We start from the raw sequence: 23,348 nt of genomic DNA on the forward strand, positions 1-23,348 counted from the left end.
CTGATCCCATAGGTCTACAGTGAGAGGCCCAGGCATCTCGACATTTATAAAGCACCCAGTGATTCTGATAATTATGTATTGATTCCGCTGTCCATCATTGTGAAAAACAGAGGTTCTCAAACTTGAGGGAACATCACCCTCCAAATTACCTGCAGGGCCTGTTGTCTGGTTCACCTCCAGAATCTCCGATTCCGTAGGCTGGGGTGTAGCCCGAGAATTTGCATTTCTAACAAGCTCCCAGGTTCTAGCTGAGGGACCGCACTTTGAGGACCATTGTGCTAAGGAGGACTGACCTGCTTCTCCGGAAATCATCCAAATCTGAGAGAGTAGGAACTCCCTGCCCTGGTGCTTCACCCTGATTACAGTCACCTGGAGAGTGACCAGCCCTGATGTCCAGGCTGCATCCCAGAGCACTGGAATCGGGGTATCTGGGGTCAGCACCAAGACTTGGGATTTTTTTAAAGCTCCCCAGGCAATTCCCGTGTGCAACCAGGGTTGGGAACCACTGCCCTGTCTAAAGCTTGGCTAACTTCCGACTATCTTGAGAGCGTAGAAGAAAGGGGAGAGGGTGGGGGACACGTTACGAGAGCCAGAGTGGGGCAATGAGCCCCAAAGGGTCTACCAGCGTGTCACCTTAGCACAGCCCTGAAGCATCTCTGCCAGGAGACATTGGCATCTTTACTTCCTCATCCGAGGAAATTCAGAAGTGAGAGCCAGGGCCTTGCCAGCTCTGAGCACAGCTGCAGAACTGATTGCTGAAGACGTCCCAAGCCAGAAGAGCCTTCTGACTGCACACTGGCCTGTGCTTAGGGGCTAGAGCTTGGGTCCAAGTATGACACCCCAGGACCTGGGGGTGATTAGCAGCATTGGCTGGAGCACAGCTGCATTCTCCCTTGACTCATCACCCAGTGACTGAAGTCCAAGTGTTCCGGGTTGAAATAGAACCAGGGAGTGGAGATCGGCCTGGGAACATGGCCTCAGGTCCTCTGTCAGCCCAGTCACCCATCCTTTGCTGCTCAAGGCCAGGCAACCTGCTACAGGTAGACCTTCCAGAGTCCGCAGGAGAAGCGATGGGCCCGGCTTTCTAACTGTGCACATGGCCGGACCACAGACATATATTTGTCTGAAAGAAAAGCCTTTGAAATTCACTTACCAAAAGTATGGAAAAATCCCAATAGAATTCAAAGAGACGTTCACCTTTTAAGGGAGAGCTTTGTTTTCCCTTGGATGTTACCCATGAGCCTTCAGGCTTCGTCATCTCTGTGGTCAGGGTCAGACCTGAGTTCTGTTCTCAGTCCCCTGTCGGGTCTTTTGTCCTGCAGAATACCCCCTGCTGGGGTAAGGACTCGGGAGAATGAATATTCATGACTAACTGTTCCTGTATAATAAAAAAGTTCTTAAAACCCAGATCAGAGAGGATAAAATCCAAGTTATTATCTCACTGGAATTTGCCAGACTCCCCCTTTAACAAGGGGAAAGAAAGAAAAAAAAAAAACCAACCAAGTGCTTTATGCCTAGAACACTCTATTTTTAGAATTTTTAAACAAAAACAAACACATAGTGATTTCACCTCATAAGTTTCTGAAGAAGGTGTATAAAATGCAGCACTTAGAACTGAGGACCCTGAGAGATTCTGGGAGATTCTACCCACAGGAAACTCAGATTTTTGACTTAAGCACAAGACATTTGGGGAAACATGTGATAACATTTTTGGAAAGGAAAGAAAATATGAGATGCCCTCATGAGGCTTAGAGACAGAAGGCCAGTGTTATGGTCCAGATCCAGGCAGGATCCCTGGTAGTGCTTTTAAGCAAGTCACTTGACTTTTTGGTGCTCTTTGTTTCCTTATATAAATATATTCTAAGGGAATGGGTGTTTTTTTCCTATGCCCAGGAAGCTCAAATAACATTAAAAATTCCAAATGCTTAAGCAAAAGCTAAGCAGTACCTGAATGCTAATGTTGGGAAGGGTTTGGCAAATGGAATACCGAAAGGATGACACCATTAGCTTGGGTGTCTGCAAAGTTTTCTTAATTAGACTGTCTGCTCCCCAGCCAGAAGCTGGTTCATATTTCTCACCATATGTTCCATAGTCGGCTTACTTCCCCTGATGCCAATCATTCCCCTCCAAAGCCCCACCAAAGATCCCCGGCTGCTTTCTCACTGGCTGCTTCTTGGAAGGGGGTGATGTTGCTGGATGGTCTATCAAACAGATCTGGTTGCCCTTCAGGGTCACGGAAATGAATTTCACAACCCTTTTGCAAATCACAGCCCCAGATAACGAGCTGGATCTCTCATCAAAAGAAAAAAAAACTTTTATTTTTTTCTATTGCATAAATAATGGTAAATTAGACTCTTTTTTATACAGATTATATATTTACAGACAAGTTTGGTTAGAGAAAAACATCTGGTAAATATGGCAGTCAGTTTTCCTTTATACACTAAGATAACATATTAATAATATGTACTTCATGGGATCAGTAAGTTGCATGCCAAGTTAATTTATATTAATATTTACATTTTATATAAAGATTTTCTTTTGACTAATCTGCTGACTCTCTCATCATTTAATAGCAGAAATCATCAACGAATACTGAATGAAAAAAAAAAAAAAAAGGAACGTGAATGAGGTAAATGGGAAGATCGTGACCCAGGATTTCAGTCTTAGTGGCCCATTCTGGATATGAGACCTGCCAAGCTCCAGGCATCCTGGCTGTAATAGTCGTCAGCTGTGCTCTGATTTGCATCTAGCCATTTACCACCGTGGTTTGAGAAAAAACTCCCGTCTCAAGTCTAATGACCCCTAGGATCACAAAGACCCCTACCCCCAGCAGATGACAGCTTGCCAACCCATTCCCTGGCCAGAGTTTTGGGGCTGATTTTCCTCCAAGGGCATTGTCTTTGGTTAGCCCTTGGAGAAATAGCTTCTTCCTGGATTCAGAGTTGGGGAAGAAAAATCAAACCCCACTAAGAAGCCATTTAAAGACCCCTGAAGCCTGATTTCCAGGTTAGAAGGAAAGAACATTCTTTGATTTTCCTTGGAGAGAGCTGAGAGACAGTGACTTGTGTAAATTTCCACCAGGAGCTGAGAGGGCCCTTTCCTTGGCCCATCTAGGTCTTTCCAGGGAGGAGCAGCAGGGCTTGCTAGAAAAACAATGACTGCCTCCATTTACTTTGGGAAGAGAAAAAAAAAAAGGAAATCTAGGAATTCAGGTTGTCATGCGCAGAAGGGCCGGAGACTTTTGTGGATCCTGCAGCTGCCCTCTCTCTGCCCTTTATCCCTCATCGTGGTGGGATCGCATCTAAAGCAGGCGCCTGTGCTCAGCATCACTCATCAGCCATCTAAGGACCACCACAGGCGTCTGGTCTCCCCAGACTCTTCATCAAATCCCTAACAATCCCCAGAGATAGTGACTCCCTTCTGCAGTGTTACGAATAATTACAAGCCACTCTCCTATATATGGGAACTGCTGTTCCATGGGTCAGAAAAAAAAAAGAAAGAAATGATCAGAAGTTGTGCTGTTTATCCAGTAACTTCCAGTTAGGCTTTTTCAGATGGGGAAGCAGCATCTTCTCCTGGAATCTGGCTTTGTTTCACCCTACTTAGGCAGGAATTCTGATTCACGTGACCTGTGGTAAGGTGATCCCATGTCCTTCATTTTGACACTGGCTCAGACAGGACACAAAGCCCATCTTGGATGCTCCCTTGAATCAGCAAGTCCTTAGGGAGTAAGTAAAACCTCTTGCCTACAAGACACACTCGACAGAAGCTGATTTTGCATCTTTCATCTACAGACAACGGACACCTAAAGAGATACCTTGTTACAACTGCCTCTTGGGATTTGTGTTTAAAAAGAAGAAACTGCCAGTCCCTAATGCAATTCATAGGGGACACAGGGACCCTCTCAATGTGTGGGCATTCACTTTGATTTGTTTCAGACAGAGCCACAAGAGGAGGGCTCCTTTGAGTCATCTGGTTGACCTTTCCCTCTGCTTTAGAGATGAGAAACCTGAGGCTGGGAAGGGGAGTCACTCAGAATTATCTGGCTGGTGGGTGGTAGAAGCACCTGGGGTCCTGCCTCCTGTGCCCTTCCTGGCTGACACTGCTGCTTACACGTCTAGGGCTAAGGTCTTCTCTCTTAGCCTCAGTTCAACCGGTCTGAGCCCAGACAGCGCACCCTGGGAAAGGCATTTTGGCCTTGGCAAATGTCAGCACCCCCCAAGGAAAGGCAAGCTACCAGCCACCTCTTGAAGTTCCCAGCACATGTCGTTGGGATCAGGTTGTTGGGCAGCTGCCCCACGGCACTCAAACCCCTGTATGCTCCCAGAGTAGACCAGACGTACAGGGAAAATGTTCAGAGATCAGCCTCAGCAGCCCTTTAAAAACTTTCTTTTTCACTCCCAGGTCCAGGGATGGAGCACATCACCCTTGAATTTTGCAGCCCCTGGAATATTCCTTCCTAATTATCCTGCTGCTCTGCTCCCCTGGAAAATCCCAGCCTCTGCATCTGTTTCACTTGGACAATAAGGTCTAACAGTGTGAGAAGCACAGGTTTGAAAGCCAACCCATCAGGCTCAAGGAAAAGAGGTGGATGAGGGCTATGCCCAGCATGGTGGGCCGACTCAACGGATTAGCTACCCAAGGCAGAGGCCGGGGTCGGGATGCTTGGCAAGTCTTTCCCAGTGTCAGAGGACTGTCTATGGGAGACTGGCAGAACCTGATTCTTTGTGACTATATTTCAAGCCAACTGAATCAAATTAATTTTGCCTGCAAGTCTTTTTGAGCATTGTTATCATGTCTCTTGAGACCTAATAAAGAGGGTCCCAAACCAGTATTCAATAGAAACCACGGCTGTTTCAATGACCATGGACTTGGCATGGAGCATAGGATACTAAGAGAAATGCTTGGCTCGTTTGAGTGCCTGACCTTTTCCCTCCAAACCAAGTGTCTATGACAAGGCCACATAACGGAGGACAGTCCCCTGAGTGACTTAGTCAAAGGAAGTAAGAAGTGAAGCTGAACAGTTCTGACATTTAAATTGTCATGGAGACAGAGTGCTTAGAGGCAGACCGAACCTCCCTCCATTTTGCCATTGCTTTAAATAATTCAAATTGAAAACCCTAGCTGCGGAATAATGTTTCTTTTCTGTTTCTGATGGATTTTTTTTTTCCCCTTTTGGGGGGGAGTTGAGGCGGTCTGGGAGGATGGCTATGGCAACACCTTTAGGTTACGGAGGCTTAGCCCTGGGAGGATCACAGAAGAGGCCAATGAGAAATCTCTGATCTGAGGTCATTTCAGAAGACGGCACCGCAGTCCGCCTGGTGACACAACCAGTATATGCCAAAGTCTAGAAGCTTAAGTCTATCTGTATCATCATGGCATTATAGAAAAGGGGGCCCCTCCTTTCTGCAGTGGGGTTCCAGACCTTTTGTATATCTTAGTGGAATAGAATGAATAACATGATCCCTACGGGCTTTGGGAGAAATAGTGCAGTAAAATGACCCAATATGGTTTGAGACCTCCAGCTGGAAGGGGCAGAACTTGGCAGCTTCAGCGGGCGTGGAGAGCACAGCGGAACGGGGCTTCACAGTGTGCAACCAACCACACAAGGCCACGCCCGCCAAGCTGAGGAGCTTGGCGGTCACACCTTACTTTTCTGGTCATGCCCTCATACGGTCCCAGGGAGGCTGCTAACTGTGGGTTAAGAGCAAAACTCTCTTTGATTTATGACCTGAGTCTGGACTGAACCTAGAGAAGGCATTTGCAATAAAAGATAAATTTCCCTCCCAGGTGTCCGATATATCATTTTGTGATTCTGTGGATGGGAGGTTGGGATGGGGGCATGATCATCAAAACAAGCTTGCCATCTTTCATTAGGTTCTTTCGGCTAACTGCAGAGAGGAGGCCATTTGTCGGGTGAAAATTGAGACAGGAAGCAGGTATTAAGAAAGAAGACACGTCGTGTACACATCGTGTTCTCTGCAAATAAAACACCTAGAAACTCTGGAAACCACTGGCTTGCCGGAGACCACATGTAAACCTCAGTTCACTTTAGTTCACATTTCTGGCTTGTGGGAGAGCTTCTCAACAGGCAAACAGATGCTTTTAAAGACTGGGGCTTAAAATATTTTTTGTCTTCCAGATGGCATTTCTGCCTTTTTGCCCAGATTAAGGGGTCTTTGCTCTGGGCTCTGGGAAGTGGGGAGGGTACCACCCGGCTCACAGGTAGCTCCTGTTCTCCTGAGCAAATGGAAGGACAGGTCCAAACAGAAGAGGAAAAGGCAGAGAAATGACCAGATCCTTTGAGGCTAATTTCTCCCACCACCGGGATACAGATTCAGGGAGTCAGGATGCAAGCAGGCAGAACCCAAGTGTTTGTTCCTTAAGGAAATGTTCCCTATTTTTGTGTGCCTTGGCAAACTCAGGGTGGAATGCAAGGGTTGCCATGGCAACATGCTTTTTTTTTTTTTTAAACACAGATAGGTCATGTGGGACCCACGCACATTCTGGAAACCATGGTTAACAGTTCCCATGCTAGGTCCTGTTTGGGGGCTCTGGGAGTGATGAGAGACAGCTTCTTTGGGGGTCAAAGGGTCAGGGTCTGCACCCCTTGTCCCCCAAGCAAAGTGCCTCCCTGATCATCACTCGTGTGGTCAGGGGTGGAGGCAAGAATGAGCCAAGCTCAGTTTGCTAGTCTCTCAGCCACCCCGTAATAGACCCTTAAGTCTATTTGCTGGGAGGACAGAGTGAGCATTGGGTTCCTCCTGCTCAGTTCCTGCGAAGGTCACTTCCAGCCAGGGCCACGTGGCACACCTTGGACATGAGGGACCAGGACTTCTAGAACCTTCATCCATGAACACAGTAACCCCCGTGGGGAAGGCACTCGCTGGCCTGGGGCCCTGGAGTAGCACAGGTGTGGACAGAACTTGGGGGTGGAGCGGTGGGAAGTCAGCATTTGCAGCCCAACACCGTTGACAGACCATCCAGGCAAAGCTGCCAAGGTACAGGATCTCAGTGCCCAGAGTCTCCGGGGCGCCGTTAGCTCTGGGATGTTCCCACACACTCAGCTCCTGGCGCCATGTGTGTGGTTACCACGGCAGGAGGTTAACTTCTAGCCCATCAAAGAGAATTCTATGGCTTCTTTCTCACCCTCTCTCCCTAGCAACACCCACAAGGGATGCCTTCTCCTGGGTAGGAGGGACTCGGTTCCACGGACTCACTGGGAGAGAGGAAAATGGTCCTCTTTAGGGAGAGGATGTTGAGGACTTGGTGGGGAACAGGCTGTTGGTGTCTCTTCAGGTTGCCGTTTAATTCACACCCTTGCACAGCGGCTAATTTCTCTTGCAATGAAGTCTAACCCTCACATCCTTCAAGGTCCCTGCTCCCCAGTAGGAGGCAGAAGAACTTGTAGCCTTTAAAGAAGTCTCATTTTTTGCCCTGAAGTCCAGCATCTCCTGCAGCACTGCCCTCTCACAGGGCAGGGTCCTTTAAGAATCATGCCTGGGGTCTCCATCCAGTCTACTTGGGGTCTCTCACCCCCCTCCCCAGGAGGACATGGCCAAGTCATTCACGGGGTCCCTCCTACCTAAAGAGAGAGAGCAAACTGCTTTGGGCAGAAACTAATGATAAACTTGTCCTGTGTATCCGTATTCTACATTTGGACCTGTTCTCGTTCTGAAGCCTGGTCCTGAGGGACTGAAGCAAGTCAGGTGAGAGGGGAGAGAGGAGAGATAGACAGATGTGAAGTGTCTAGCGGGTAAGGGCAGGCTAGAGGGACAGGCAGGCCATTGCCTTACTTGGCCTGGATGTGTGGGACCCCAGGCATTTTCACAGAGGGACTTGTAACCTCCCAGGTTCCCGGGAGCTTACACCTGCTCCCTCCTCCATACTACAGCTCAAACCCTAGTTTTACTTGTGCTCATCATGGGTATTTGCAGTGGGGAAGTTTCTAGAGTTGCTCCCAGGCTGTTGCCCAAAGTGCTTACAGAGGTGATTTGGAAGAAGACCCCAAACTGAGACCTTGGATGCTCCAATCCTGAGAAGACCAGAGGGAGAGAGCAGAGAGAGAGGGGAGGCTTGAGGAGGGATTCGTAAACACACACCGCACCCCAAAACCACCCGGCTGCAGCAAGAGAGGAAAGATTCTGGCACCTCCATACTGAACAAAAGGGAAAAGGGAGAGGGGAATAGCTTGTAGCTTTAAGATGCAATGGAAAGAAAGAATAGCAAGACAATTCCAATCACAGAAATAAAGACCTGAGCTTGGAAACGTACAGAGGGAAGAATTACAGCGAAAGGTTATTGGCTAATCAGACTACGCAAGCTTGAATGAAGAGCGGCGGTGGATATGGCATCTAGGAAAAGTCAGGAAATCGCAAACCTGAAATGGGGTTGGCTTCAGTTCCCTTCCCCAACAGAAGTATTTTACCTGTCGAGTTGGCTAAGCTTATTAACATCTTTTGTTTTCTTGTGAAAATGAGGCAGTTGCAGAATCTGACTGCCTGAAGATGTTACGTAAAATACAGTGGTTTGATCTTTCCAGCTTTCCGTTTGGGATGGTGTTTCTCTTTCTATCTGGGAAGACAGACTAAGAAAGCAAATTGGAAGATGAGAGAAAGGTGAGATGCACAAGGACCTTAACTTACAGAGGTCTCCCAGCATGGAGATGTGTTTGGACTCCATCACTCTGGACCACTGGGGCGTGGCTTGCAATACCTCCTCACCACCAGCCTATGTCCCTCCCCATCCCCAAACTACCCACCCCAAAGAGGCAGGGATGTGTGTTGGAGGACAAGCTTCTATCAGCAGTAAAGCAATTAGGGACGATGGATGTCACACAAGAAGAAGCCCAATATATACGTCTGTCTGTGCGTCTACGTGATAGAGATGCCCACAGTTATGCTTCTTTTTTTTTGTCTAAATGGCAGCACAGGCGGCAAAGCTGGGAGAAAGGCTCTCTGCAGATTCCAAAATGCTGGTGCGCGATGGGCTCTAGGAACAGAAAGCCAAGTGCCGACGGAAACCGAGAGCTCCCCAACTCTGCCAACAAGAGTCCTGTAGAAAAGGCAGTAGAACAGAAGCGCAGGGGGTGCAACTTGCAGACCGCTGGGCGCTGCACCCCATTCCATGGCTTTCCCCTCATGCCTTGCCGGGGGGCCTCCACTAGGTTGGGGAAGAAAGCCAGGGTAGGACAGGAAGCCCCCACTTCTGCAGCAACTCAGAAGTCAGCTTCTTGGCACTGAGGGTTGCCCTGGGGTGGGGCAGGGAGGGAGTCTCCAGTTGACCCCTGGGTTGAAAGAACGGGGCGCGGAGGTGATTGCGTGTTCCGCCTCTCTCTTGCTCCCTTACACCGCCAACCTGGATGGCCATGGGAATTCCGAGATGAAAATGAAGTTTCTCTTTAGAGTTCCTACAGGCGGTCGAAGCGATCATCCGGAACTCCTGGCTATTTATTGCATTAGGAAACAAGACCATTAAAGCATTGAAGACAGCCCTTTTGTGTACCTGCCAAGGGGATGAAGTGGGTTTGCAACGACACGGGTTGCACTGCAACCTTGGGTTCTTCGCCGGACTGTGCCGCGTCTGCACCGTCCGTATCTGCTTTTTTTGTGGAGGAAGAGTCTGCCCGCGGGGCAAGCACATGCGCGTGAGCCAGGAACGCAGGTGCTGGGGAGGCCGCTACTCCATGCCGCTCCGGAGGATCTGGTTGGCCGCGATCAGCATGACGCTTATGATGAAGGCCATGGCGAAGGCGCAGATGAGGCTCTTCCGGACGCAGGTCTGTCTGTTCTGCTTCTGGGAATGCACTGGGGCGGGGGGTGGGGCAGAGGGCAAGGAGGCATGGAGGGAAGGCAGGGAGGGAAGAGAGAAATGACACAGTGAGACAGACTGCACTTCTTCCTCAACAAGCCCAGGGACCGGTCCACAGGAAGAAGACCGGTCACATCAAGTAAAGCATCTCTAGGACAGCTCTCGGAAGAGACTGGGCATCCCTGCTCCTGGCAAATGGTATGAAGTGGCCAAACTTCAAAAATCATGCCAGATGTGATGTTCAGAGTGAGGTCTAGGCTTCCAGATGCAATAGCGCTACAGCGATTTCGGAGCGAGGAAATACATCACGTTTTCAGCGTGAGTCTCACCAAAGGCATCATCCAGGCCTGGCCATGTCGTTTCTGCAGAAAGCCGGCCTCCCGTGTTTGAGGCAGCTGTTACAGATAGAGCGAGGTTCGGATGCATCCCTACAGGACGGGCTGGAAGCCACTTACCTTTCCCAGGGCTGTTCTTGGGTGGCTGCCAGTTGAAATGACTCTAAGGAACTTCTGGCATTATGGCAGATACGCACAGCAATGGTTCGAGAGCGGGGTCCCTGGGTAAGCTACATCACAGCACCAAGAACTTATTAAAAAGGCAGATTCTCAGGCCAGCCCCTGCTCCCCGCCGATCTGTTGAATGGGGGACTCTGGCCAGTGATCTTCCGAGTTTAACTAGGTGATTGTGGTGCCTGCCAAAATCTGGGTTGTGGAGACCACGTGAGCTGTGGATAGGACCCGCGTGAAGCAAGGAGGTGCAGAATCCTCTCAGGCTTTTCGGAGGCAGGGTGTCGCTGCCCCCAGATCCTGCGGCCCCAAGGCTCTGACCTTGGGTCCTGGGGTGGCGCGGTCTTAATCTTTTTGTTGGGCCAGGTCTTGAGTCACCATTTTTATAAGGCCCACAAGAAACCATTAGTTGGTCTCGATCAGAAGGCGTTAACTAGTGGGTTACGAATATGGGCCAGAAATAGGGAAATGGAGATAACAAGAAAGGAAAAGCTTTGATGAAAGAACGGCTCTCTCCTCCAGGCATTGCTTCCCATGCCAGAATTTCTTTTCCTTCTCTTTCCTCTTTTTGTCTACACCTCCTTCCCTGTCCGTCCTGGTCCCGCAGTAAGCTTTACACACAGTTTACCACTTAGCTTGTGGAAGAAATCCCTTCCTGGGAAGCTGGCGGGAGGCGACCTACACCAGGGCTACTCGCTGGACCAGCTGCCTCGGCCCCATCTGGGAGTTTGATATCAGTGCGAATTCTCCCATCCCATCACAGAATGACTGAATCCAAATCTCTGGGGGTGGAGGCCAGGAATGTGTATTTTTAATAAGCTCTGCAGGTGATTAGGGGATCTCCGGGCCCCAGCCCCAGGCTTTTTGGTTCAGTACATCTGGGTAGGGCCCAAGAATCTGATAGAGTTTGAGTTGCTGGGGGCAGGAGGGCTGTGTGCGTGTGTAGGTGTGTGTTAGGGACATCGGGGTGGGGGTACTGCAGAAACCCAATGCCAGGACTGAAGAACATTTTCAGATTACCTTCCATTTTGCAAAGGGGTCCTTCTGCTAGACATTCTACTGTACCTTTGCAAACAACCACCAGCTGAGGGAAAGTGGTTTTTCTTTAGGCCAAATTGAGTGGAAAAAAGAAAGAAAAGAAGTGTAATTTCCCTTAAAATTACTCTCTACTGGAAAGAAGACTGGCAAAAGAAAAAGGTCAAGGTAGGGTCCACATGCCTTTAAAAAAACCTAAAAAAAATGTTCAAGTTCATGTCCCTCTCCCCCTTGACTGACACTCAGTGGCTCCTCTAATGCCCTAGAAATAGCAGGGAAGAAGCAGGAAGCGGGTGATGTTTCCAAAGGCAGAGGCGCTTCCCCTGAGACAAGGCTCAGGGGGGGGCCTCGACAAATTACATCCACCGGAAAGTTTCTCCAGCAAGCCACACTTCACAGAGGCCCAATGCCCCCAGCACAGCTCCCGGCTCCCTCCCCAATACCGGTTGGTCGGTTATTTCTGCCTTAGTGTCTTAGGCCTTGTCTTGATATCTTTAATCCTTCTGGGTCCACTGGGCCTCTGCTTCCCTCGGTGATTGATTGAAAGTATTTTTGGCTCAGTTCTCTACTCCTTGCTCATCCTGTCTGGGTCTTAGAATCTTATACGTTCTCACCTGGAGGAAGAAAATTTCCTTGGTGCGGAGAAGTGGGCAAATGTAAAAAGCTACATCAGCCCTCGGGAAGGAAAAGGGAGGTGGTGTTTGGGAAGGAAAGGACCCAAAGCAGAAAATAAGATGAGGATGTGGAAGCGGCATATCTAACACTTTCTGAGGACTAGCTAATTTATTCCGGGCAGCTCCTCAGTATAAAAATGCTTCTGAAGGCAGACATCTACCTTCCTGTCTTGAGGGCTGGCGAAGGCTTAAGGAAAAGAAAAATTGTGTGATTGGGCTGAGGGAGACATTTTTTGCTGAAGCCCTTCTTTGTGAAGGACACTCAGAAAACAAGGTTACAGGCAACAGGATTATCCCCCAGGAGAGTGGCTGCATCTTTGATCTAAATATCCTTCAAAGCAGTAGGAGGGGAGAGATAAGGAAGGAGGAAAGGCCTGCGGACCTAATAGTTTGTACGTGAGGTCATGCCAGTCTGGATCCAGCTGTGAGTCCTGTAAGCGGAGTGGAGCTTCCAGCTCTCTCCTGGGTAGTTCTGAAACCCACCATCATTGGAGATGGAGTCTTTAATTCAGATTCTGTGCAAGGATGAGACTTCTTTAAAAAAATTAATTAATTAATTAATTTATGTTTGGCTGCGTTGGGTCTTCATTGCTGCGCACGGGCTTTCTTTAGTTGCGACGAGCGGGGGGGGGGCTACTCTTCACTGTGGTGCGCGGGCTTCTCATTGCGGTGGCTTCTCTTGTTGCAGAGCATGGGCTCTAGGCACGTGGGCTCAGTAGTTGTGGCAGGCGGGCTCAGTAGTTGTGGCACGCAGGCTCTAGGGCGCAGGCTCAGTAGTTGTGGCGCACGGGCTTAGTTGCTCCACGGCACGTGGGATCTTCCTGGACCAGGGCTCGAACCTGTGTCCCCTGCATTGGCAGGTGGATTCTTAACCACTATGCCACCAGGGAAGTCCCAGGATGAGAATTCTTTCACATCCAGTTCTGATGTAAGTTGTGTGGCAGAGTGAAGAAGCCAGACCCCAATCTGAATCACAATCATATTATCCCACATTGTAGCTGTGTGAGCTTGGGCAAGCCAAGCTCCCTGGGCCTCAATTTCCCCATCTATAAAATGGGGGTAAATAAGACCTACCTTGTGGTGAGGATTAAGAACATAGGAAGGTACTTGAATGTTGTCTGTGCCCAGTGAATGCTAATTCCTATATGGGAACCTTGAAAAAATTCCCCTTTACTTACTGAGCACCCACCTCAGTGGGCAAGGTACGCATTATGTGCTTTATAGACGTCCTTGCAGAATTAATAGCAATAGTCCTTTGTGAATTGGGTGTGTGACCCTCATTTGGTAGGTGAGGGCTCTGAAGCTCCAAGAAGTAGAGTCCAAGGTCTTTTGGAAAATAGTGAAGGTGGGATTTGAACCCAGGTCTGATTCTAATATCCAGGTTCAAAAGTTCTACACAAACTCTCTCCTGATCTTTTGTTTAGCAATAGAAAGTACAGCCAGAGGAAGATCCAAAAGAAATGTACTTCAAACACTTGGTGTGGTAGACAGTATAACCCAGCATTAATTAATGTGTTTGTTGATAATAATTTAATGCCTGTCTTTGGCTATCATATATTTATATGGCACTATATTTTTGTGTATTTATTCATTCTCAGTGTCTACACTTGGTTTCCCCAACAAGAGGACAGGTCAGCCCAGGATGAACTGTGAGGTGGAGACATGGCTTCTTCTCCTCACTGCCACTTAGGAAGAGCCCTGGGCAAGAGGCTGAATTTCTCTGAGCTTCAGTTTCTCTCTCTGTAAAAGGAGCGAATGATAATTGCTCTGTTAATTTCAAAAATTATTTCAGAGATCAACGGGCTCATAAAAAATCAAAAGCTATGTGCAACTGTGACTTGCTAGAGAAATGCAAGGTTTCCTTCCTGTATCCCCTGAGGGCTGGAGAAAAGATCTGTTGGTTTTTCTCCTGTTTCCTGCAGCCTCTAGCCCCGGGCTGAGACTACAGCAGATGCTCCTAAAACTTTGCTTTGGTCCCTTCCCTCAATTATTCATCCTGAACTGCAGCCAGACTCGCCTTCCTGGAGCAGTGCTTGGTATGCATCACCACACCTTGCAATCTCCCTGAAGGCACCCCCCCCCCCCCTTGCTGGGGGAAGCAGTTCTATCCAGCTCCTAAGCTCAGCAGGTAGGCAGGACCACAGATCACCTCCTATCCCCTTTGCTCCTCTGTCCCTAAACCACCGCTCCTCCCCTCCCCCAGCAACCTTTGTCTCAGCCAAGCAGCTCTGCTCTCTACCTAAGACTCTGCAGCACTGTTCCTACCTTTCCCTCTGCTAAGGGTGCTCACTTACCTTCCCTCTCATTTCTTCCAGGCCTCACCTAAACTTGACTTTCCTATGAGGCTTCTCCTGAACATCTATCATGCTCTCAAAGGGCCTGATATTTTAATTTTTTAAAAAATCTAGCTCTTAATATTTATTTACTTTCAACTGAGATAGAATCACATACCATAAAATTCACCCTTTTAGGGTGTACAATTCAGTGGTATTTAGTACATTCCCAAGGGTTGTGAAACCATCACCACCACCTAATTCTAGAAAGTTCTCATCACCCTAAAGAGAAACCCCATATACATTATAAGTCACTCCTCATCCCCCTCCCTCCCCAGCCCCTAGTAATCATTAATCTACTTTCTGTCTCTATGGATTTGCTTATTCTGGGCATTTCATATACATGGCATCATACACTATGTGACCTTTTGTGTCTGGCTTCTTTCACTTAACATAATCTTGCCCAGGTTCATCCATGCTGTAGCAGGTGTGGGTACTTCATTCCTTTCTGTGGCTGGATAATATTCCATTGAATGGATGTACCACATTCTGTTTATCCATTCACCAACTGATGGACATTTGGGTTGTTTCTATTTTTTTGGCTATTATAAATAATGCTGCTATGAACGTTCATGTACAAGTGTTTGTGTGGATGTGTTTTCAGTTCCCTTGGGTACAAATCTAGGAGCCACATTGCTGGGTCATATGGTAACTCTATGTTTAACTTGTCAAGGAACCTATTCCTTTTTGGATCTTACTGAATGCTGAAAATGGCAAGAATACATCATGCTATTGGTGATCTTTTCTATGTTTTTCTTCCCAATAGATGTTGATATCTTTCTACATAGTACTTGTCACAGTAGGAGTCCAGAAAGTACATGGGGATGAAATGTGAGTTAGGGGAGGTTGACACAGGAGGACACAGAAGTGAGGTTTCCTGTTTTCTTAAAAGCTCATTAGCGAGTCCGTGCACCAGCAGACTCCTGGCTGCTGTGACAGGACCTGGGTTTGTAAGCTCTAGTGACAGACTGCTCCTTCCCCTTCTTATTTTGACAGAGATTCACATGGCTCTGCTCGGCAAATGCCCGGCAGTGGCTCTGGAATTTTTTCCCAGAGACAGGAGTTTACACGGATTTTGCCACTGACCAGCTGGGTGACCCTATGTAGAATGGGTTTATAATCCTTCTGGCTTCAACCTTCAGAGACACTGGCTCCCAAATAAGGTAAATCAGAATCATAACAATTCTGACTAATTGCCCTAACGCAGATGTATGTAAGTGATATTCCTGGCAGGGAGTTTGGGGCTCAGGAAATGGTAAAACAATATAAAACCCAGCTCAGGTGATTCTAACAATTAGCCAGATCTACCAGGTCTGGGAGCTACTAGAGTTCTGTGATCCTTCCAGGTCTGACACTTTATGATTTAGGAAATTGGATAGTTCCATAGCCTAAAGTGGAGTTAATTAAGAGTTTGTGAAAGAGATTTTTCATCAGTGATAACAGAGCGTCCAGGTACCCATGTAAGACCTGAAGTTAGAGGTGGAGGATGTGGTGTCTAAGGGAACAGGTGATGCTTTTGTAGGAGGAAGACAGGCCACCTGTACTTGTGTGGGTATGAGCTGGCCCTTCGTCACCACAAAATCATCTTGGGTTTCCGGATGTCAGACAGCTGTGTCTGGCTTTGAGGGTCCTGCAAGGCTCCCTGGCATGGTGTGGCCAGGTGTTATTTTGGCCTTTCCAGCCATCCTTCCCCTTCGTGTAACAAAATTCATCTTTTGGTTTGGGGATCTGTGCCTCTCCACCTGGTGGAACTCTCAATCCAGGGCCTCACCTTTCCCCTAGTAACAAACCAGATTGGCCAGTAGAGTACCCTAAGCTCTTGGCTTGTCTAGAGGTAGGCACATGGGCCAAGCAGATTTAATTGGAGCCCCTTCTTGGAATGGAGCTGAATCTCGAGAGAGAGAATCCTGTTGACTTTGGGGAGAGAGGGCCTGCCCAAGAATGATGCCAACAGAGAGGAAAGGACAGAGAGAATGAGAGCAAGGCAGGGACAGGGAGAGAATGTTGCTTGAGCTCTTTGGGTCCAAGTCAACCAAAGCTCATCCCTTTGGCTTCCCCTATTATTTGAGCCAGTGCTTTTTAGTTTAATGGGGTGTGGGTTGAGTTTCTGTTACTTGAAGCCAAAAAGGTCTTGACCAATACTCTTGGGAACTCCAACGTTGGCAAGGACTTAACTTTAGGGATGAAATGTGTCAAGAGGATGGTTCAAACCCTGTAAATTTGGTCCCTGCACCATCTTTCAAAGATGTGGCATTCCAGCAGTACATACTCTGCAATGTCTCCAGGTAAAAAGTAACATTAAGAAGAGAACTGGGACCAGGGACTGGCCAGTTTTGTTTTTTTGTTTGTTATGATTGCTTACTAATGTGTTAAGCATTGTACTAAATCTTCTCACGTGTTATCCCATTTAATCCTCATAACAACCATATAAGGTAGGTCATGATAAGATTCCCATTTCACAGATGAAAAAACCTTAGGCTCTTAATATTTATTTAAGTGCCTTACTCAAGTGACCTATACATGGTGAGGCAGGATTTTAAGCCAGCCCTGTCCAGAGTGCAGAGCTGGAGTTCTTAGCTATCATGTCTATAGCTCTCCAGGTCTCTATCTTGTATTTCAGAATCTCTTCACTCCTCACTCATGGCTCCAGAAAACTTTCCTACAGGTTTGCTCTGATAGGTCCCCAACTAGAAGAAGAAAAATCCTTTTTTGTCCGAAGCCCCAACTTTCTTTCAAACTGTCTCCTGTCTCACCACCTGCCATGGACCTCACCTACGCCGTAACCTCCTACATCTACCCCAGGAGAACAGGTTTTATTTCAGGAAAGTCACGGCACCTGGTGAGCTGGGAGCAGATGGTGTGGATGACACATCATGCCCTTTTCAGTTGGATGGGCATGAAATGCACAAGGTGTACGGCCAGGTGATGCACCAGGTCTCCCAATCCAGGTGTGCATTTGACATCTCGACAGAAACATTGCGACTTCAGCAGGGCTGGCTTGAGCTGGAGCCCTGGGACATGGCTGCAAAATTCTTTCTCACCTTCCGAGGAGCCCAGAAATGTTTGAATCTAGATATGACCACCGTTGTCCAATCTTTGCATCATCGGACAAATGAAAAAAATAAGGCTCAGAGAGTTTTAAAATAAGTTCCCCAGGGTCACACAGCTAGTCTACACAGGGCAGGGAACAGAACCCACATGACTGCACAGGGATGCTTGGGGGGCTACCTGGCCTGGGTCACCCCTCTGACATTTGTTTCTCTTGTCCATCATACTGAATGGTACAGAGCAGCTTTGCTGTGTCTTTCACAGAAACTATTTATTCCCCAGTTGATGATTTTTGCTTGATTTCCCTCTCCCGTGCGTGTTGTCAGAATGCCTACAAAACCCTGACAGCTGGTATTCCATTTAGGGACAACACTTGGGGGACGCATCTTGAAAGGACTCACACACAGATCTTGCTGCACGTCTACTTGACTTCCAAATATAATGTGATTTCACTGGCGACGAAATGGAAAAGGAGTGAGGATGATGAAGAGTCGTTCCGTAAAGAGTCTTTGAAACGCATAAGCTCGGGGAAATGACCCAGGGCCACTAAAGGGGAGCCAGGGCGGGGTTTGGCTGGGTGGACCTAGATTTGAAGCCTTACTCGCAGTTTGACTTCGGACAAATGACTCCATCTTGCTGAGCCTCAGTCTCCTCATCTGTCCCACAGGAACCACAGAACTGATCCCTCAGGCCGTGCCGACAGGTCGGTCCAACGTGTTAACAAATGACCAGCACTTGGCAAGCACGCCAGACAGCTTTCCCTCATCCCTTTCCTCCTGGACTTAGTATATAACATAATTTATCATAAGAACACTTAATAAGGATCTGGTGACAGGCAAATAGATGATTCAACCACAAGACCACTTAATTCCATAGATGTCAGCGACTGGAACCAAATAATAAAATGTGAAATTCGTCTCTCAGTGTCACTGAGCTTACGTTCTCCAAAATCAAAACAGCTGGTGATTACAAGTGGTCCAACCGAAGCAAACCAGCTTAAACCTCTCTTATTTAGCATGGATGGTGATTGGGCATTGTGGCTAGTCACGTAATCTTGTATCTGACCCGTTTGATAAGACATTAGTACATCAAGCATAATCTATCTTAGTAAAGGACTTAAAAAAAATGTCTGAGGGACTGGAAGGGTCTGGAAGTCCAACTTTTAGTGAAATATTCTCACTGGATTGGGGACACATAGGCTGCCCACCAGTGGGTAATACCAGAGAGCCCCTGAATTGAGTGGGGTTAAGTGACCTCTTGCCCAAAGCACCCAGCACATGGGTGACACCTGGTCAAGTGTCTGACTCAAGTTGATGATTTTCCACTTGGAAACCAGGTGTGAATGAAGGAAAAGTCCACTCCAGAATCCTTGCATTAGATTCTTCTAGCTTCTAGTCTCTTCTCTGCCTTCCCAGGGGCTTCTGTAGGTGACTTCTTTTGGTGCTCTAGGAAAGTGGGTTCTATCCATGGTGTGACACCCCAATTCAGGACTTCCTGAAGAAGTCAGGAAAACTTTCCTTACAGGTAACTTGGAATTTCATCCTATTCCCTCTTGTCCTTTCTTTGGGAGAAGATGGAAAAAGTAATGCTCACCTATGATCACAGAGCCCTACGTACCATAAAGATTAGGCAGATCAGACTGTGTGAGGGGCTCTGTGTATGTGTGTGTGTGCGTCTTGTTTGTATTGACCTAAAAATCCAATAAATAAAACAAAATCAAGGCAAAGTGAAAACTAAAAAGAGGACAAAAACCCCCTCAAACCTCTCCCATCAGGGGTACCACACCCTTTGGACCCCTGGCCTATTTCTCCGTTCTTTATTCTTCCATTCATGTGGAAGGAATAATCAATACTTCCTGACTTAATGGACAGAATCCGAACACCTTTGTGAAAGTACCAGACCCAAGATTTATAAAAGTGAAAACTACAATCGTTGACATAAAATGATGCAGATGGCCTTTGGAAGCCCTCCTGTTAATTTCTAACGGACACACACTGCAGCATTTTCAAACCTTTTCGTCACTCCGGAAGCTCCAGCTTTGCTGAACTCAAAGGCATCTGACGTGGGCTTCTTCAAATTCTGACTCTGCTACAGAATGCCTGTTTCACTGACTATCTCCTCCTTCTTTGCTCAGAGACCGATGTGCCCTTTCACTTTTTTAAGGCGAAGACTTCTTGCATCTTTAGGTGTGACAGGTCCTTACACCTTGATTCCTTCCTCTGACACCAAATAGAGCAGAATTTCCAAGCGCCATGGATCACCCAGCTTTACGGGCAAGCTAATCAGCATGGGAACATATTTGCTGCCGCAAAGCTCTCAGAAGAGCAGGAGCGAGCTTCCTGAGTGGGAAGCAGAAAGAGTGGAGGTGGTCTGAGGGGGGCTCTGGGGCCTGGGGGAAATGTCCCAGCTCCCGTCCCCGCATCGGTCATTTGGGGTTGCAGAGAAGATAAAATTTGGAGAGATAAGAGTTCCATTGCTGGGACTTCCCTGGTGGTCCAATGGTTAAGACTCCGCACTTCCACTGCAGGGGGGGTGGGTTTGATCCCTGGTGGGAGAACTAAGATCCCGCATGCCTTGTGGTGCGCGGCCAAAAAAAAGAAAAAAAAGTTCCATCATTGAAATTAAGAAAGGCAATCACCTTGTCCCTACAGAGTTAGATGCTGGATTTACCAAGATGTGGGATGGTGCCCGCTGACAGGTGGGAGGGGGATTCTGAAATGTCAGCGAGGCCCTGGCTGAAGTGGCTGGACAGGCGAGGGGGCAGCCTGGGTCAAGGGCGAGAGCAGAACGCAAGGAGTTGATCGCTGGGGCGATGGGGCGGTCCAAACAGCTGGAGGCCCGAGAAGATTTAGGAAGCACAAGCCATGCAACTACGCCATCAGACTTTGGCAGAAGCAGGGAGAGGCTCAAACTGCCAGCAGGTTCCTGTTTGTGGGCAGCAGGCATGGGGGAAAGATGGAAGGGAGAAGGCCAAGGTCACCACAAGGTCTCAAATGGACTCTCTCAGTCCTAGGGCACCAGGGTGAATTCTGTGTCTGTGCGTCCATCTCTTCCCAGACTCCTTTGTCCTGAGTAAAATCAGGGAGCCCCTTTCCTGAATCTGGAGAGAGCCGTGGGCATTAAAATACACGCACTGGTGACTTTGGTCATATCCGAGATGGGAAAAATCTTACACCTAAACGCAAACACAGTGAGGTTGTGTTTGGGGCCAAAAAGCGCTGACGTATTTTAAGAACCCTCTCTGACATGAAAATATGTAAAAGGGATTATGTAATCAAGATCACAGAGGTCATTCAAGAAATCAAGGTGTGAATTACAAATAATATTCCTTTTATTAAATAAGATCATGAATTTTAAAGCACAGTGTCTGGCCCTTATCAATCACCCCCAAACAGTAAGTGTTGCTAATGCTATATGTACTAATCATTAAAGCAGACCCAGGAAGACTTCTATTTGGAAACCCCTAAGTCAGCTATTTATTTTATTAATAGATGAGCTTTTGAGTAATAAAAAGACAGTGCTTGGAGTTCAGACTATTTCCCAGGGCAGTCTGACCTTTCTGAAATTACTAAGACTTGTGACATTTCTCTGAATAAAGCACCAATCCATGAACATAGGTTCTTGTGGAAAATGCAGTGCTCAGAAATACTCTTCCTACTCATTTCAAGAGTGTGTCTGACAGCAGGGCGACCAGAGCCCCCAAATACTTCTACTGTTTGAGCACTGAGTCTGTCAGCTAAAATCAAGATGGAACGGAGAAGCCAGGCCTGCTGCTTTCCCAAATTTTAATCCAATCCCTGCCCTCTTCACCCGTCCTTGTCCTCCCAATTCCCCTGCCTGCCCGGCTGTAGACGGCATCGGCTGTGACCCTCCCGCCCTTGTGTGGTCCGTGCGGCTCCAATTCCAAACGCAGACATTGATGCTATGGTCCAAGTCCCAAGCAGGGCAACCAAGGCACCTTCTGGACCACAGCTGGGTTTTGTTTGCTGTACACAGCACTTTTGAAAATTTTCACTGTGAACGCCTTTACAAGGAGGCATTGCTGTCAAGTTTACCCCAATCCCACCACTCCCTATTTCCCTGATGTGAGTTAATTTTGTCACCTCGGGGTATAAGCCACCTCCCGTTTCCTGTAGCAGTTCAGCCCTCACAGGGCCCATGGGCGCCCAGGTCTGGATGTACCACTGTGTCCACCTAGACAAGCTCAGCCCCGTGTTGTCTGCCTGTCGTGGGCCTCGGCTGGTTCTAACACAGCAGCTCCAAAACCAAAGAACCAAATTCCATTCTGGTGTCTATGTGACAGCTTACCATCTGTACACATTGGCTTGTTGTAATGTTCAGAAAAAAAGAACCGAAAAAAATAGTAGACCTTTTAAAAAAGTCTCAACCTTAAATAAGTTAAAAATTGCCCGTAGCCTGCTATGCTGTTTTAAGGTAATTAAAAAAACTTCTGTACATCAGAGCTGTTAAAGCAGCTCTGATTTTCAAAGTTGGAAAGAGGGATTTGATTATTTAACTTCCCTGGAACTCTCTACTGATTAGGGAATAAGGTAGCCTTTTTTTTAAGCTTTCTTTCGTGAGTCCAAGAAAAATGACCTCTCATGGGGCTCTTTTTTGGCCCCAGGAGAACCTTATTTTCTTGGTGAAGTTCATGAGAGTTTTTTCATGAGCAGGACTTTTGTTGGCCAGTGTATTCAGAGAGCATAGAATAGAGGTAATTCATTCCTAAGGATCCTGTGAAGTAAGTGTAATTATCCTGATGTTTATAGGTGAGGAAACTCATTCAGAGAAGATACACCCCTTGACCAAGGTCACACAATTAGCCACTGGACTTGATCTGGGTTTGCAGACAGCTCAAACAGGCTCCTTACATCACCCCACACAGCCCCCACTAAATAAAGGCCAACACCACAAAGCCACTCATCAAGTCACAGACCCCAGGGTCACCGGAGGAAGGAAGGGTCAATACAGGTCTTGCAAAAATGCAGAGTTGGGGGAAAAAAATAGATAAAAAAGAAACCTACTACATCTTGGCAAAAAGGATCTTTTAACCTCGGTCCTGGATTTGTGGCTTCCGTCCAAGGCCACTTCGGCCCAAGAGACTGTAAACACATTTTTCATACAGAGGATGTGGAAGGGCTGGCCTATCCCAGATCAGGCAGAGAGCAGAAGCAGAGGTACCTACCACCCTCAAACTCCGTCTGGCAGTTCCCCGAGGTCTCATTCAGGCTCTCTTCCTCGTTGATGATGATGTTCTCAATGTCCTTCATCGTTAAGTGGTCCCGGAAGGCGTGATAGAGGATGTGCTTCAGCTCTTCCAGAGTTATCCTCTGCATGTCGAACTGTGGAGATAAAGAGGAGTGAGGGGGGACTTCCCTGGTGGCACAGTGGTTAAGAATCCACCTGCCAGTGCAGGGGACTTGGGTTCGAGCCCTGGTCCGGGAAGATCCCACGTGCCGCGGAGCAACTAAGCCCATGCGCCACAACTACTGAGCCTATGCTCTACAGCCCGTGAGCCACAACTACTAAGCCCGCGATCCACAACTACTGAGCCAGTGTGCCACAACAACTGAAGCCCACACGCCTAGAGCCCGTGCTCCGCAACAAGAGAAGCCACCGCGATGAGAAGCCCGTGCACCGCAACGAAGAGTAGACCCCACTCGCTGCAACTAGAGAAAGCCCGCGCGCAGCAATGAAGACCCAACGCAGCCAAAAATCAATCAATCAATCAATCAATTTACAAAAAAAAAGAGAGGAGTGAGAGTGTCTGGGGCACTTGGGGGTGAGAACTCAGCTTGGGGCATGACTAGCAAGCCGTAAGCCTTCCTACAGAGATTTGTCCCAGCTTTTCAAGACATCAGATGAGCAGTTTCCTGCCACGCTCAGCTCCAAGCACACTTGTGAACTTGCAGGAACTTCTCGGGAATTCAGGGAATGCGATT

At 47.8% G+C, this 23,348-nt stretch overlaps 1 protein-coding gene across 13 annotated transcripts in view; it reads right to left on the bottom strand.

The window, feature by feature from the left end:
* Positions 1-2,323: 2,323 nt before the first annotated feature.
* CALN1 (calneuron 1) overlaps positions 2,324-23,348 on the bottom strand; it is a 491,684-nt gene continuing 470,659 nt past the window's right edge. For 9 of the 13 annotated variants that reach the window (XM_007186515.3, XM_007186520.3, XM_057529217.1 and 6 more), the window contains 2 exons: positions 22,592-22,748; positions 2,324-9,806 (listed from right to left, as the gene is read on the bottom strand). In XM_007186515.3, the coding sequence (XP_007186577.1) occupies positions 9,679-9,806; positions 22,592-22,748 (285 nt within the window). In that variant the 3' untranslated portion in view covers positions 2,324-9,678. The remainder of the gene's footprint in view (positions 9,807-22,591; positions 22,749-23,348) is intronic. The other 4 variants (XM_007186516.3, XM_057529213.1, XM_057529215.1 and 1 more) reach the window with 1 other exon arrangement.

This window comes from Balaenoptera acutorostrata, chromosome 15, assembly GCF_949987535.1.
Source record: "Balaenoptera acutorostrata chromosome 15, mBalAcu1.1, whole genome shotgun sequence".
Taxonomy (NCBI): Eukaryota; Metazoa; Chordata; class Mammalia; order Artiodactyla; family Balaenopteridae; genus Balaenoptera; species Balaenoptera acutorostrata.